Source organism: Amblyraja radiata, chromosome 6 (assembly GCF_010909765.2).
Source record: "Amblyraja radiata isolate CabotCenter1 chromosome 6, sAmbRad1.1.pri, whole genome shotgun sequence".
NCBI lineage: Eukaryota > Metazoa > Chordata > Chondrichthyes > Rajiformes > Rajidae > Amblyraja > Amblyraja radiata.
The window spans coordinates 44,452,998-44,467,762 of NC_045961.1; the positions used below are offsets into that span (position 1 = coordinate 44,452,998).

Here is a 14,765-nt window from a genome sequence, read left to right on the forward strand (position 1 = left end):
TGATAGCCCAATGTGTTATGCTATTGCAAAAACAAGAAACTGCAGATGCTGCTTTACAAAAAAAGGACACAAAGTGCTGGAGTAACTCAGCGAGTCAGGCAGTATATCTGGAATACATGGATAAGTGACGTTTCAGGTTGAGATCCTTCTTCAGACTGTTGCCTGATCCGCTGAGTTACTCCAGCACTTAGTATGTTGTCGTGCTGTTGTGTTTGGCAAGGGCATAATTTAACTCATGGTACTTTCTATAGATGGTAAATTGTTTAAATAGGAACAAAATGCTACAAAAGGACAATAGCTTATTGAGCAAGTGAGCAGACTTATGGCAGGTCATCTTAGAACAGTGTAAGTTAATTTATTCTGGATTTGAATATCATTTCAACTTTACTTATTTACATAACAAAGTAAAACTGCTGTTTTGTTTGACAAAAATAAGACTCAAGAAGGAAATTTGGTTCTCATGATGGTCGTATATATAGCTTCTATCAAATCCCATCTGGAGTAAACCCTCTGCCTCACTGAGGCAAATTCTTCAATTATTGTGCACTTACCAACATTCACACACTCACACTCATAGAAAGCCACAAGGATATAATATTAGCTGGAAAATGGCAGAAACCAAATCTCAAAGTGTCAAAATGGATATTTAGAAAGTTGTGTGAAAATGCAAATTGCAGATATTATAAATAGTGGCACTGTGTATAGCAATTAGAAAATGGGTCTGGCTCCAATATCACCAGCGGTTCATCCTTAGCTGTTCAACCTACCTTGACATGATTCTAGAGTTAGAATGCTTTGGCAGGGGTCAGTGCTGTTCAGGGTAGCACAGTGGCGCAGCGCTGGAGTTGCTGTGTTATGGGCCTGTCCCACTTAGGCTATTTTTCAGCGGACTGCCGGTGATTGACACACACACGCGCGCACGCGCGCCCACACACACACACAGACACACACACTGTGACTTGTTGACTTCAGTACGGGAAAAAAAAGGATCCATAAACCTATCTTCATTAGCTGGATGGCAGTGGAGAGAGTCAACGGCTTCAGGTTCCTGGGCATGCATATCTCTGATCATCTCTCCTGTGCCCAGCACATTGCTACAATCACAAAGAAAGCTCATTGGTGCCATAAATTCCTCAGAAGTTTGAGAAGATTCAGCATGTCACCGAATACTCTATTTAACTTCAAAAGGTCTAGTAGAGAACATACTAACTGGTTGCATCACAGCAGGTTTGGTAACTCAAAATTCCAAGAAAGGTGAGGCTGCAGAATGTGGTGGACATTGTCCAGCCCTTAATATTGACCTCCACACCATTGAAGGGGTGTACACAAAGCCCCGCCTGAAGATGGCAACCATCCAAAGACCTACACCATTCTCATCTTTCATCTTATTCTCATCTTGTTGCTACCATCAGGACGGAGGTACATGAACCTGGGAACCACCAGCTTCAAGAAAAGCTTCTTTCCATTAACCACCATGCTCCTGAACTGCACTGCACAACCCTAACTACAACTGTCTTAGCAACAAATTATCATGGACTGTTGATAGGTTTCACTGCGAATTTTGGCTTGCACTGTTACCTAATATAACTGATTATTGTATTATTGAATATTGTGTATTTATTTGTTGTCTTGTTGCATTAATTTCTTTTACAGATGCATCAAGTAAGAATTTCATTATTCTGTTCCCGGTGCATATGACAATTAAGCACACTAGTCTCTTAAGTGAAACATAAGAGATTCTGAATGATTTTAGGATGATGAAATTGAAGAAAAATGTCCTCTTGTGGAAGCTTCTGGAACTAGGAATCACAATTTAAGGATTAAGACTTTTTGGTTTAGAGTTTAGAGATGCAGCATGGAAACAGGCCTTTCTGCCCATCAATTCCACACCGATCATAGACCACCCATACACCGTCCACACCGATCATAGACCACCCATACACCGTCCACACCGATCATAGACCACCCATACACTAGTTCTATGTTATTCCACTTTCACATCCTAACAACTAGAGGCAATTTACAGAAGCCAATTAACCTACAAAACTTGCACATCTTTGGAATGTTGGAGGAAACTAGAGCGCCCAGAAAAAAATAAGCAGTCACAGGAAGAGAGTGAGAAATTAAAGCTAAGTAGGTAGCTTTTTCAGAGAGGAGGCACATTTACAGGAAATGGCCTTCTGTGATGTAAATCCAATGTACATTTCAGGTCTGGGACAGCAAATGGAAAGTTGGATGGTTACTACAAGAGTTTGCCATTACAGTTGGCCGCTGTTTATGAAACTCAAGATCTGCTGCTGCAGCTTTCCGAATGCCTGGCCAATTCACAATGCCAGTTTTATGCCTGCACAGCAAATTTACAATCTATTGGGAATGGGATGTTACCAAGACTGGAGGGTTTGAGATATTGGATAGCTCTAGAGTGTTGGAAGATGAAGGATGTACTTAGAAAGGTATATAAAATCATGAGGGGCATTATGGTTTTTTGGCCTATTTAGTTAAATTTGTGTACAGGTATTTCCATTTTTTATATGTTTAACGAAAATAGAAATAAAGATCCATTTCATTTTTAATACATTTTAACGTCTGAATTTCAAAGATATAACTTTTCAACTGGCAAAGCTGGGAGGGAGGATACTTCAGGAGTTTGTGCCCAGGCTGATCACATAAAGTTAAGAAATGCACTTTTGGTCATTGTGCTGCCAATGTCTGTTTCTGTTGGTTCCAGGATTACCGGGCCATTATTACCCATTTACCAGAAGATGACAAGCCTGCATATTTTGGTCTACCTGCCAACATAGAACGGTCATCGCAACGTATTTTCAGCAACCAGGTAAATATTTAAATTTTTGTATCAATTTCCAGGGAAATAAAGACCCAAAAAGAGATGGATGCTGTGGTACACTTCCTGGAACGTCACCAAACTAAATTTCATTTTAATGGGTAATTAGAAAAAAACACTGCCAGATCAGAAATGTCTGCATTCTCCTTCCTTTACTGGTGTTGTTACACACATGCCTACTCCCTCTTTTCACAGCTAAATGACATCAATGAGCCAAATGTGTCCCTGCACAAACTAACCTCCCCCCCTCCTATCTCCATCATTCCTAATCTTGTCAAACATCTGGTTCTATCTCCGCAGATTTCCCTTAGGGGGGGGAGCTATAGGGAGCGGTTGGGCAGGCTAGGTATGTATTCTATCTAGTGCAGGAGGCTGAGGGGTGATCTTACAGAGGATACATGAAACCATGAGTGGAATAGATAGGGTGTGTGTATAGAATATTTTACGCAGAACAGGGGCATCTAGAATTAGTGGTTTAAGGTGAGAGGGGAAAGATTTAATGAGAACCAGTGGAGCAACATTTTCACACAGAGGGTGATGGGTATATAGAACAATCTGCCAGAAGAGGTGGGGTGGGAGACTGCAACCTTCACGTGGTCCGCCCTGTTTCAACAAATGCAATCAACCCGGCATGCACAATCAAATAGAACAAGTTGTCCTACAACATTAGGTTGTGCACGCCATACGCAAGAAGAAGAAGAAGCAGAAGAGGTCATTGAGACAGGTACTATAATCTATCTATTATATTATAAAACTCTGATCTTGGATATTTACGTATTTATTTGTTTGCATGTGTCTTTTTCTGTGATTCACATCTCCTCGAAAACCTGACGCGCTAACATGAAATTCTTACATATTTCGGTAGAGATTTACCTCATGATCTCGAAAATCGCCTCATTTGAAAATTTGATTCATTATTTCTTCAAATTCTTCACCAATCTGAGATCTTTTTTTAAGTTAACGAGCTGAAGCTAACGAGCTGATGAATTTTCAACGCACAGCCTGCTGGCCACTGTTTTCCATGAGCTGCGAGTTACGTAAACCCCCCCATCCCCCGCGTAACTTGCACTCGGCCAGCCGTCCGCAGTGCCCTGCCCTCCCACCCCCAGGGCTCTGGATTGAAGCCGCTGAACACGCAGTAATTTGGTTGGGCTTCCGAGGGCTTCAGACGTCCTGCGAGGTCCAGAGGAGTCCCGAGAGCTGCCGAGGCCCACCGCCCGTTCGCAGTCGGCCCTGTCCGCGCCTTCCGCTCTCGAATTCAAGTCCGCACTCCCTCTCTCTCCACCCTCCTCTCCCCCCTCCTCTATTCCCCTCCCTCCTCCTCTCCCATCTCCTCCCCCCTCCACCCCCGTTTCTCTCCCCCTCCTCTCCCCCCACACCCCTCCCCCCTCTTCCCCTCACCCCATCCCCCTCTTCCCCTCACCCCACCGTCTCCCCCCTCTCTCCTATCTTCCTCCTATCCTCCACCCCTCTCCCCCCTCTCGCCACCTCCTACCCCTTCCCCCCTCTCTCCTATCTTCCTCCTATCCTCCACCCCTCTCCCCCCTCTCGCCACCTCCTACCCCTTCCCCCCTCTCCTCCCATCCCCCTCTGCCTCTCTCCCCCTTCTCCTCTCCCCCTCCCCATCCCCCCTCTCCATCCCCTCTCCCCCCCTCTCTCTTTCTCTGCCCCACTTTCTCTGCCCCTCGAGATAGGGCGGGATGGGGGTAAAAGGAGCCAATGAATAATATTAATATCATATCAAGGGGGGTGGTTAGTGTGTGTGTGGGGTGGTTAGTGTGTGGGTGGGGGGGGGGGGGGGGGTGTGGTTAGTGTCTGTGTGACGACCCAGCCCCCCCTTGGTCTAGTAATATTTAAAAGACATTTAAATTCTCGTTATTTGACCTTCATTTCGGTTGCTGCATTAGAGAGGTCTGTCAAACTATAGTTTCATAGCTTAGTTTATTGTTAAGTGTACAGTGAAAGCTTTTTTGTTGCGTGCTATTCAGTTAGTGGAAATACTATACATGGTTACAATCAAGCTGTCCACAGTGTACAGATACAGGATAAAGGAAATAACGTTTAATGCAAGATAAAGTCCAGTAAAGTCCAATTAAAGTGCGAGGATCTCCATTGGGGTAAAAGGCAGCTCAGACTGCTGTCTAGTTGGTGATGGGTTGGTTCAGTTGCCTGATAACAGCTAGGAAGAAACTGTCCCTACATCTGGAGGTACAGTATGCGTCTTCACTCTATATTCAAGGGCAGAAGGCTAATTGGTTTATTTCGCAAACATGAGTGAATTTCTGGCTGCGTTACAGGCATCCACAAATGCAGGCATTTATAGACTGAAGGGGTGATTGGCAGTCACCGAGGTACATTGTTGAGTAGTGTGACATCCGCAGGGAAGAAGCTGTTCCTGGACCTGGTCCATAACAGGACCTTCCTTTCAATCGAATACCATATGCACCAGAGTGAAGTCTATATACAATGAATAATCCTCCTTGCCCTTGAGAAAGTGGTAGTGAACGGCCACCTTGAACCACTGTCATCCTTCTGATGAAACACTGCACAACTGAGTACGGTGCTCCAGGATTGTTACTCAGCAACAATGAAGGAATGGCAATACATTTCCTAGTCAGGATGGGTTGTGTTAACCTTAAAGGTTAAATGTCAATGTGTGTTAAGCAAGAAGATCAATGGAAAATGTTGAGACATTAATACTAAACCTTAAAATTGCTGATCTTGCACTGTATGCAACTTTCACACACAACATTAGGATAACCCACAATACTGTATTCATGCTATTGAAAGGAAATAAAGCAATTTCTAGATGTATGTATTTAGCTGCAAACTATTCTGGGTTCTCACAATGCAATTTCAGTTAACAAGTGAACAGCTGCCATATAACATGAGCAGAACATGTTTCGAGTTTGGATGCATCCCAGTAATATCAGCTATGAATTTAGTAAGGGAATGAACGTAGTTCCTCGGTTTCGGTTCCGGAACCGGTTCCTCGCTCCCCTCCATTGAGTCTGTCCAAAGCAAGCGTTGTCTGCGGAGGGCGCTCAGCATCGCCAAGGACTGCTCTCACCCCAACCATGGACTGTTTACCCTCCTACCATCCGGGAGGCGCTACAGGTCTCTCCGTTGCCGGACCAGCAGGTCCAGGAACAGCTTCTTCCCTGCGGCTGTCACACTACTCAACAATGTACCTCGGTGACTGCCAATCACCCCCCCCCCGGACACTCCTCCCACAGGAAAAACACTATGTCTGTATACATGTAAATAGATTTATTTATTGAAATCATATTCTATGTCGCTCTTCCAGGGAGATGCTAACTGCATTTCATTGTCTCTCTACTGTACACTGACAATGACAATGACAGTTAAAGTTGAATCTGTATCTGAACAGTAGATTTATACTTTCTAAAAAATTTATTGTCCATTCTGTCATTTCATTGACTATTCTTAATTGGTTCAAATATCTATATATTTTTTAAACATAGCTGAATTCTGTTAATCATAGATTGCCCAATATTTATTTTTTCTGAAGAACACAAAAGCTGTAAACTATATGCAACAATCTCCTTACTTAACATATACAATTCTGGTAACTCACTGACATTTAGTAATTCATGATTTATTTTTTTATTCATGGGAATTGCATGTGTTATAACATACACTAATTACAACATTGCACATATTGATGATGTTTTATTGTAACTGATCTGGGTCATTGTTGACATAAATGATTTTGCATATTAATTAAATTGAAAAAAATACAAAGGGGACAAGTAGAGCTGGTTGGAACATTACCATTTTTGGCAGTAGTGAATAATATATCACAGACGTTACTGTACCATGGTTGAAAATGTATATCTACAGCAGTGCTAATGTACAAAGCTGATTTTATTAAGATTTAGAACGGAAACTCTTACAGGACTCTGCACAAAAGTCATTTTCTTTGCTACTGCAAACAACTAACAAAAATACTCGGTATTATATTTGCTCAGTGTTATTGTTAGTCTTTTATTTAAAATACTTATACTTTGTAAATGTGTCAGGTACCTGAAGAATATTTAAGAAAATATAGATTGTTAAGACATAACTAAAGACAATTTTCTGAATTTGCACTGATAGAAGATAGGCCCATGTGCTAATGGCACAATCAGAAACTCAGTTAATGGGTAGAAGACATGAATTGAAAAGGCATAATGTTATAAAATATAGATGATTAACCAATCTTATGAAAGCATTTAAATAACTGACCAAAAAGGTGGATGTGAACTTTAATAGATTTATTTCATATGGATTACAATGTACCATTTTGTGGTGCAGAAAGCTCCTCGTACTGGAAGAAATGCTTAATGAACGTCTTTAAAGTTGCTTTCAAGATGACTCTGACCCATTAGACATGTAAGCAATTTATTATTGCATTATTATTAGCACGTGTACCAAGATGCAATGAAAAGCTTTGTTTGTGTGCTGTGCAGACTAATCACACCATGAGTAAGTGCATCAAGGTAGTGCAGGAGAGAAAAAGAAGCCCAATGCAGAAAATAACATAACAGCGGCAGAGAAATGCAGATGAAAAACAATGCAAGTACCATAACAAGAGAAACTTAGATTTACAAACGGAGGGAAAATATCTAAATTTGTTAATGACACCATATTTGGAGGCACAGCATTTGTTATCAAGGTCGGAAGACTACACAGAGGTACAACAGAATCAGGCACGTGCCGTCAGGGTAATAATAATAATAAATTTTATATTTAATGGGCGCCTTTCATACAAAATCTCAAGGACACCTTACATAGTAAAACATATAATCAGAATAAAATAAGTAATAAAGACATCACAGAGACACAAATTAAAAACAGAATTCATTCCAAAAACAGAAAATCAAAAACACAGTGTGAAGAGAGAGCAGCGGCAACCAATTCGTGCCAGCGTCCACTCTCTCTTCACGGCAGCCATCTTGGACACAGACCTACAGGATTACATTAGACAAAAAAAAATCATCCCCCCACAATGGACACCACTGTGGGGGAAGGCACAATGTCCAGTCCCCACCCCATGTTCACCCCAAAGTCAGGCCTATTGAGGCCACCGCAATTGCCTCTACGGAGGCCCGATGTCCCTGGCCGTTCTCACCGGGTGGTCTTGCCCCGGCGTCGGGAGAGTCCTTTCGGCGGCTGGGCCACCTGGAACAGCCGCTTCCTGGTTGGAGCCCGCGGCTGCCGAAGCCGACAAGGCCGCGCCGGTTTGGAGCACCCAGGCTCCCGTTGGTAAAGTTGGCGCCGCCTCTCCGCTCAGCAGACCCGCAGCCCGGAGATGTTGCTCTCGGCGGTCCAGCTCGCCAGAGCTCCAGCGCGTCGCTCCAGCGCGGCGACCCAGGCAAGGCATCGCCCGCTCCGCGATAGCGCTCCAACACTGTGCCGCCACCGAGGCCAAGCTGCTGGGCGGTGCCCGCCAGGAAACGGCGCTCCAAGCCCGCTGGTAGGCCACGAGGACGGGTCAGCGGGCAGCCCGGAGAAAAAGCTGCCTCACCGACCAGGTAGGGACCTAGAAAAAAAGTTGAGACCTACCCCCCACATTAAAAAGTCCATATCCCCTACAAACGAAAAACAGGACTCACTAAAAACTATTAAAAAAACGAATTAAAACGGACGGCTGCTGGCTAGCAGCCGTTCACCGTTCACCAAGATGGCTCCTCCTCCTCCTCCAGGCAAGGTATGCACTGCCTACCCTGACTAAAATAATAAAATGGTAATTATTAAATATAAATAGTAAAGGCATGGGAGAATAATGACTACCCAAGAGATCCGTAGGCATAATTCTCCGTGCCTTTCACCCGCAGTACATGTAACACGCGAAGGTCTGTGCAGCTGACGTGCCGTCGACGCTGCTTCAAGCCGTCAATTTCCAGGGTACTGAAGGCAGCTGAAATTCTGCCTTTGCAGTACTGCACATGCACAGCAGCTTACTGTGTATGCACAGCGCAAGTTTCTTGGCGGGTTTTTCAAACATGGATTGCCATTATCTTAGGAGCATCTTAAGAAACAAAGGGAGAAGAATGAAGAAGCCGAAGTTGGAAGATTGTTAGCCAAGAAAGATAGACTTGGCTATCCCTCATTTCAGCAACATCAAGAACGATGTTGTTGTACTGAGGGATCGCCAAGTCTATCCCACATGGCTGACAGCTGATGGGAAGCGGCTGTAAAAAGACAGCGCCGCTGAGGAGGGGAGAGTTCCTTTCACAGCGTGTGGGGAGTCTGGCCCCGGGGTAAAGTTGCAGCGAAGGCAGGAGCGTTGAGAAGGAGGAGGTCGGGGATCATGCCAGCAACTCACTTGCTGCGACGCTCCGGGCGCGGAGCCACCGCATTGTGGCCGGGGGGAGAAGTAGCTCGGGTGGCTGCGAGCGGCTGCCGGGACTGGACAGTGGAACCGGCCGCCACCTCAGCTCCTCCTGCCGGCCCCCGCTCACCTCTGGAGGTGCTCTCCGGCTGAAAACGTCTTTCCTGCCACTCGGCGGCCTCGCTCATGTCAGCCGCTTCCTGCAAATCCTTAAATTCCGACAGCGCGATCAAGGGACTAATTGAGGTGACTCGGCACCTCGGCCATCAAAAGGGACTTCTGCTCCAAGCTGGAGGATGAGATGGATGTGGCGGGGCCTGAATGCAATCACCTCCTACAAGGCGAAATTAGGAGGTAGCTCGAATGTCGGCGTAGCATCACTCCCTGACGAGCTCCATGCGTTTTATGCACGATTTGATGTGCCTTCTCGAGCCCCCATTCGCTGTGATGGTATTTCAGTCACAGTCACAGAGGCCGACGTCAGAAGATCCTTCAGGGGGGTGAACGCTCGGAAAGCGCCTGGACCTGATGGTATACCCGGTCGTGTTCTAAAAACCTGTGCGGACCGACTGGCTGGAGTTTTTACGGACATTTTCAACCTCTCACTTCTGAGGTCTGAGGTCCCCAACTGCTTTAAAAGGGTATCAATTATACCGGTGCCCAAGAAGAGCAAGGAGACGTGCCTCAATGACTATCGACAAGTGGCAGTAACGCCGGTGGTGATGAAGTGCTTTGATCAATCAATCAAGTTTTATTCGTCACTTGCACATAAGTGCAAGTGAAATGAATTTGCCAGGAGCGGTACAATAAAAAAGAACACACAATACGCAATAAAAATTTACACAAGCATCCACAACAGCATTCATCACTGTGGTGGAAGGCGCAATATTTGGCCAGTCCTCCTCCATTTTCCCCCGTGGTCGGGACCTCAACCCTCCGCAGTCGCCGCTGCGGGCGTCCAGATGTAAAGACAGGGTAAGTCCAGGTAAGTCCTGAATTGGTGCCTCCCCACCGGTGACCGCAGCTTCAAGATGGTGTAGGCCGCAGGCCAGCGGTCGAAGATTTAAAGTCTCCGCCGCGCTGCAGCCAGAAGCACCGCAGATGCAGGGCCACAGGGCCGGCGGTCCGAGCTCCTCTAAGGGATCCTTGGCGAGGGACCTGGCTCTTGATGATAAGTCCCCGCCACGCCCGCGGTAGAAGTTGGCCGCGGGCCAGCCGTCGGAGCTCTTCTCCTCTGGGGTCCACAATGAGGGATCCCAGGCTGCCGACGCCGCGCCAGCTGGAGCTCCGCAGACCGCGGCTTCATGCTGCAGCGGGCCAGCAAACGGAGCGCTCCCCTCTGGCGCCCCCCGGCGAGGGCTCGCCCGCTCCACGGCGAAAGTCCGCGCTGCGCCCGCTGCTGAAGCCCCAGGAGCATCTCCGGGAAAGGCTGCACCGATCCTTGCTGTTCGGCCACGGGGGAGGAGACATGGAAAATGTCACCTCTCCGTGGAGGAGGCGACCGAAGCGGTTTTCCCCTTACCCCCCCCAACACCACCTCCCACATAAGACACACAAAGAAACATTAAAAAAAAAATTAAGACACACTAAAAAACCAAAAAAAGTTGAAAAAACTAACACGCTGCTGGCAGGGCTGCCGGCTTGCAGTGCCCCCACCGACCAAAATGGTGGGGGCGGTGAGAGGTTGATCATGGCGCAAATCAAGTCCTACCTTGACCAAAACCTGGACCCTCTGCAGTTCGCCTACCGCCACAACAGATCAACGGTGGATGCGATCTCGCTGGCTCTCCACTCCGCTCTGGGCCACATTGGACAACAAAAACTCATATGTCAGGCTGTTATTCATTGATTACAGCTCGGCATTTAATTCAATCATCCCCTTCAAGCTGGTTACCAAACTCGCAGAACTGGGTCTCTGCGCATCCCTCTGCAATTGGATCCTCGACTTCCTCAATCACCATCATCTAGTACGCTGACGGCAGCACTGTTGTGGGACGTATCACTGATGGGGACGAGTCAGAGTGCAGAAGAGAGATCGGCCGACTGACCAAATGGTGCCAGCACAATAACCTGACCCTCAACACCAGCAAAACCAAGGAACTGATTGTGGACGTTGGAAGGGGTAGGAGGGGGACCCACAGTCCCGTTTATATCAACGGGTCGATCGTGGAAAGGGTCAAGAGCTTCAAATTCCTGGGTGTGCACATCTCTGAAGATCTCTCCTGGTCCGAGAACACAACCATTATGCAATTATAAAGAAAGCACATCAGCGCAGCCACCCGAGCTGCTTCTCTCCCCGGCCACAATGCGGTGGCTCTGCGCCCGGAGCGCCGCGGCAGCGGTGAGTGAGTAAGTTACTGGCATGATCCCCGACCCCCCTCCTCAATGCTCCTGCCCTCTCTGCAACTTTACCCCTGGCCAGACACCCCACATGCTGTGAAAGGAACTCTCCCCCCAATTGGTCCCTTGAACAAGTATTGTCATTCAATAAGATCACAACTGATTCAACTTGTCCCGGTATGCTCTCATTTTTCCCACCATCTCTCCACCTGCCGTCACCCTCCACCCCCTCACCCATTCAGTAATTCAGAATGCAGGAGATTTGGAAGCCTTGGCAAATTGCTTTCTTTATTTTTAATTTTTTGAGCGTGAGAAATTCTATGTCCCACCAGCCTTCTTTCAAAATTTAGCAACTCAAAATGGGGTTGCGTTTTCATTGCCGGGAAATACGGTACTTTATTAAGAGATGTGGCTTTTGAAGACTTTATAAAAGTCGACTGACAGCTTACGGAGAGAACAATCTGGACATGTGCAGTTTAAGATTTTTTAAAAGACGACTGACTGCCTACCTTGAGTAATTAGTCACGGCACGTGCCTGAACAGAATGGAACGGCGGGTGAAAAATATTAATTTTGAATAAGTAAAGAGATTGATTAAGTATTGAGAAGGATTGATGTGCAGACTCAATGTGGCAATTTGATTGAATTATCAATCCTATTGATATTACAATCAAATTGCAATCTTAAGAAGGCAAGAAAGAAGGGAAATTGAACCTACATTTTGTGTGTGATGGCAAAGGACACAAAAGTTAGGATATAATGCCAACTTTGTACGCAACAATTTGCAGTTCTTGGACGCCTTATTTCAGGACATGCATTAAAATAATGTAGTTGGTGCACCAAGATGTTAGTGGAGATAAAGGATTCCAGTTACAATTAAAAAATTGATTAGTTTTTTTGGTATTTTCGGAAGCTGAGGAGTTTAAGAGTGTGATATGATTCAATTCTTCAGATGATGACAAGGTTTTATTTATTTAAGTGATTTATTATTTCCATTCATTACCATAATTATAAATTTGATTTGACAAATTAAAGAAGAAATTAGATAAACGGGATTTATTGACAATGCCGCAATAACCGATGAGTTGGGTTTAAGGAAGTGAATATGACTTACTACAGTCTATTATTCAGCAAACAAATACTGGTTTACTCAGGATCAGCAGGTTTTTTGAGGAGAGAAGTAAATAGAAAAAAAAAAAAAATCAGCTGCTCTCAAAATAAGCAGGGTAATTCCTCCAGTAAATCAGAGTAGAGGACACTTGTATACAAACTGCTTGAAAAAAATCTCAGTCACTACTTTTTAGGCAGTTCCTCAAAATAGTAAGATTAAATGAGAACTTACCAGTTTGAAGTTTGATCTTTATTTTATGAGGAGTTACGATGAGCGATTACGTGAAGAAGCCCCGCCAGTCCGCATGCGCGTCCATCTTCAAAGCAGCGGTGTGAAATCACAGATAACAGTAGTCGAAGTAATATAGTAAGACTTAGAGAAGACTAGAACTACCGAGTGATCTTTATGAGAGAGGGTTGCGAGCGGTGGGCACGTAATCGCTCATCGTAACTCCTCATAAAATAAAGGTCAAACTTCAAACTGGTAAATTCTCGTTTAATCTTACTATTTTACTTCGGAGTCACGCGAGTGATTCCGTGAAGATTTCAAAGCTCTGTGATTTCATGCCGTGAGAAACGAGCCTACACAACCACAACTGCTTCATTGACAGATGAGGGAAACATTCATAATGCATACAGAAATGGCATAGATTTAAAACATGCTGATGCTGTTTAATGAACAAGTAATAATAATGGTAACCCCTCTCATCTGGATGGAAACTATAAATAGAACCTAAAATAGAGTTGGCAAATACCTCTGGTCTGGCAATGGGTTATTATAAAATGATTGGAAAGTTTGTTCGTTTGACCATGCTGCAGCCATTAGGATGTGGTCCAGCGGAACGTAAATAACCCTTGCTACTGATGTTGTAGCAGCCCTGGTGGAGTGAGATTTGGAAATCAGTATCTACTCCTGCATAAATCAAACCCCGTTTTATCACCTGGAGATGGTCTGAACGGATACCTTTTTATAACTAACAAGCATTGCTAGTTCAGAGCCTCGAAGGCTCTTGGTAACCTTGACGTATTGTTGTATATGTGTGCCCTCACATAACCTAAGGTCCCTGGGTATGCCATGATTTAGTTTGAGACCTGACGCCCCTTCTGCTCTGCTTAATTAAATCATAAACATAAAATATTGTATATATTATTTACAGATGTAATCATCCTGTCCCGTCGCAATTATGTAGCGACTGAACCCGTTGCGCTGAAACCAGCGCCATGTGGATAACTACCTTATGAGAGCCAGCCAAAGCTAAGGATGTAGCTGGAGCCCCCTGGTGAAGTAGTGTTAACACAATGTCAATATCCCATACTGTCCTGTACTTGTCCTGGGAGAACTTGTATTAAAGATATCCTTTACAAACTCGATATCCAGGGGTGAAACCCGACAGAGTGGGTTCCGTTTGCTTGAGCAAATATGATGGGAAAGCACGTTGGGCACAGTAATGGCCCTATAACTCAATTATTGTCAAAAGACCATTTAAAAATGAACTCCAAGACGTCAGTAATCTGTACCGTATTAAATGTAACATTAGCATTACACAAAATGCTTCCCATCTCCTGAAGAGGAAATGTACTGCTTTTTTGGTGCTATCCCAGCACTCTGGAGTGAACACATACATGGATCGGTGTGACAACCCAAGCCGTAGGGGCAGTCTATTCAGAATCTGCAAGTCATAAATTGATGTTATCATGGTTTCCCGAGCCACAAGCTGAACCAGCAAAGTTTACGTTTGGAATAACCGTATAAGGTTGTATTATTATTCCAGACAAAAACAGGAATCAAAGCTGCATAGGCCAGTCAGACAGTGGGAAAAACCTAAAGCGGGATCTTGATTACTTTATTTGAAGACCCGACTGATGAGGCAAAATGGAGGAAGACATAAAAGACCATTCCTCCTCCTTGTAGCGAGAATGTATCTCTCGCCACTGTTATGCCACATATTTTTGCAACCAGTGAATAAGCATGAAAACAACATATCGATATTCGGTGTTCGATCGAACCAGAATTTCATAAATACTGTTGATCCAACACCCATTCTGTGTTGTCATTGATCTGTACTTGATGATACACCAGTGGCAAATGTATTAGGTAAACTATGACAGGATACTTTTACTTGATTGCACCCATGTG

General features: G+C 45.0%; 1 protein-coding gene across 2 annotated transcripts in view; it reads left to right on the top strand.

The window, feature by feature from the left end:
• Positions 1-14,765, top strand: part of dync2h1 (dynein cytoplasmic 2 heavy chain 1) — a 413,286-nt gene that overhangs the window by 295,731 nt on the left and 102,790 nt on the right. For both annotated transcript variants that reach the window (XM_033022666.1, XM_033022665.1), the window contains one exon: positions 2,729-2,833. In XM_033022666.1, the coding sequence (XP_032878557.1) occupies positions 2,729-2,833 (105 nt within the window). The remainder of the gene's footprint in view (positions 1-2,728; positions 2,834-14,765) is intronic.